The sequence below is a fragment of the Fukomys damarensis genome, unplaced genomic scaffold (assembly GCF_012274545.1).
Source record: "Fukomys damarensis isolate Sample0158 unplaced genomic scaffold, DMR_v1.0_HiC HiC_scaffold_2, whole genome shotgun sequence".
NCBI classification, from domain to species: domain Eukaryota; kingdom Metazoa; phylum Chordata; class Mammalia; order Rodentia; family Bathyergidae; genus Fukomys; species Fukomys damarensis.
In genome coordinates, this window is record NW_022900914.1 from 2,720,531 (window position 1) to 2,720,881 (window position 351).

General features: G+C 65.5%; 1 protein-coding gene across 1 annotated transcript; it reads left to right on the forward strand.

The window, feature by feature from the left end:
- Nucleotides 1-6: 6 nt before the first annotated feature.
- On the forward strand, nt 7-351 carry Rhob (ras homolog family member B; the record flags this gene model as incomplete). Its single annotated transcript, XM_010618029.1, has 1 exon — nt 7-351. A coding segment is annotated over exon 1 (336 nt), but the record flags the coding sequence as incomplete, so codon positions are not given.

Sequence of the window (351 nt, forward strand, 5' to 3'; positions counted from 1 at the left end):
GCGGCTGCCGGGCCCATGGCGGCCATCCGCAAGAAACTGGTGGTGGTGGGCGACGGCGCGTGCGGCAAGACGTGCCTGCTGATCGTGTTCAGCAAGGACGAGTTCCCCGAGGTGTACGTGCCCACCGTCTTCGAGAACTATGTGGCCGACATCGAGGTGGACGGCAAGCAGGTGGAACTGGCGCTGTGGGACACGGCGGGCCAGGAGGACTACGACCGCCTGCGGCCGCTGTCCTACCCGGACACCGACGTCATCCTCATGTGCTTCTCGGTGGACAGCCCGGACTCGCTGGAGAACATCCCTGAGAAGTGGGTGCCCGAGGTGAAGCACTTCTGCCCCAACGTGCCCATC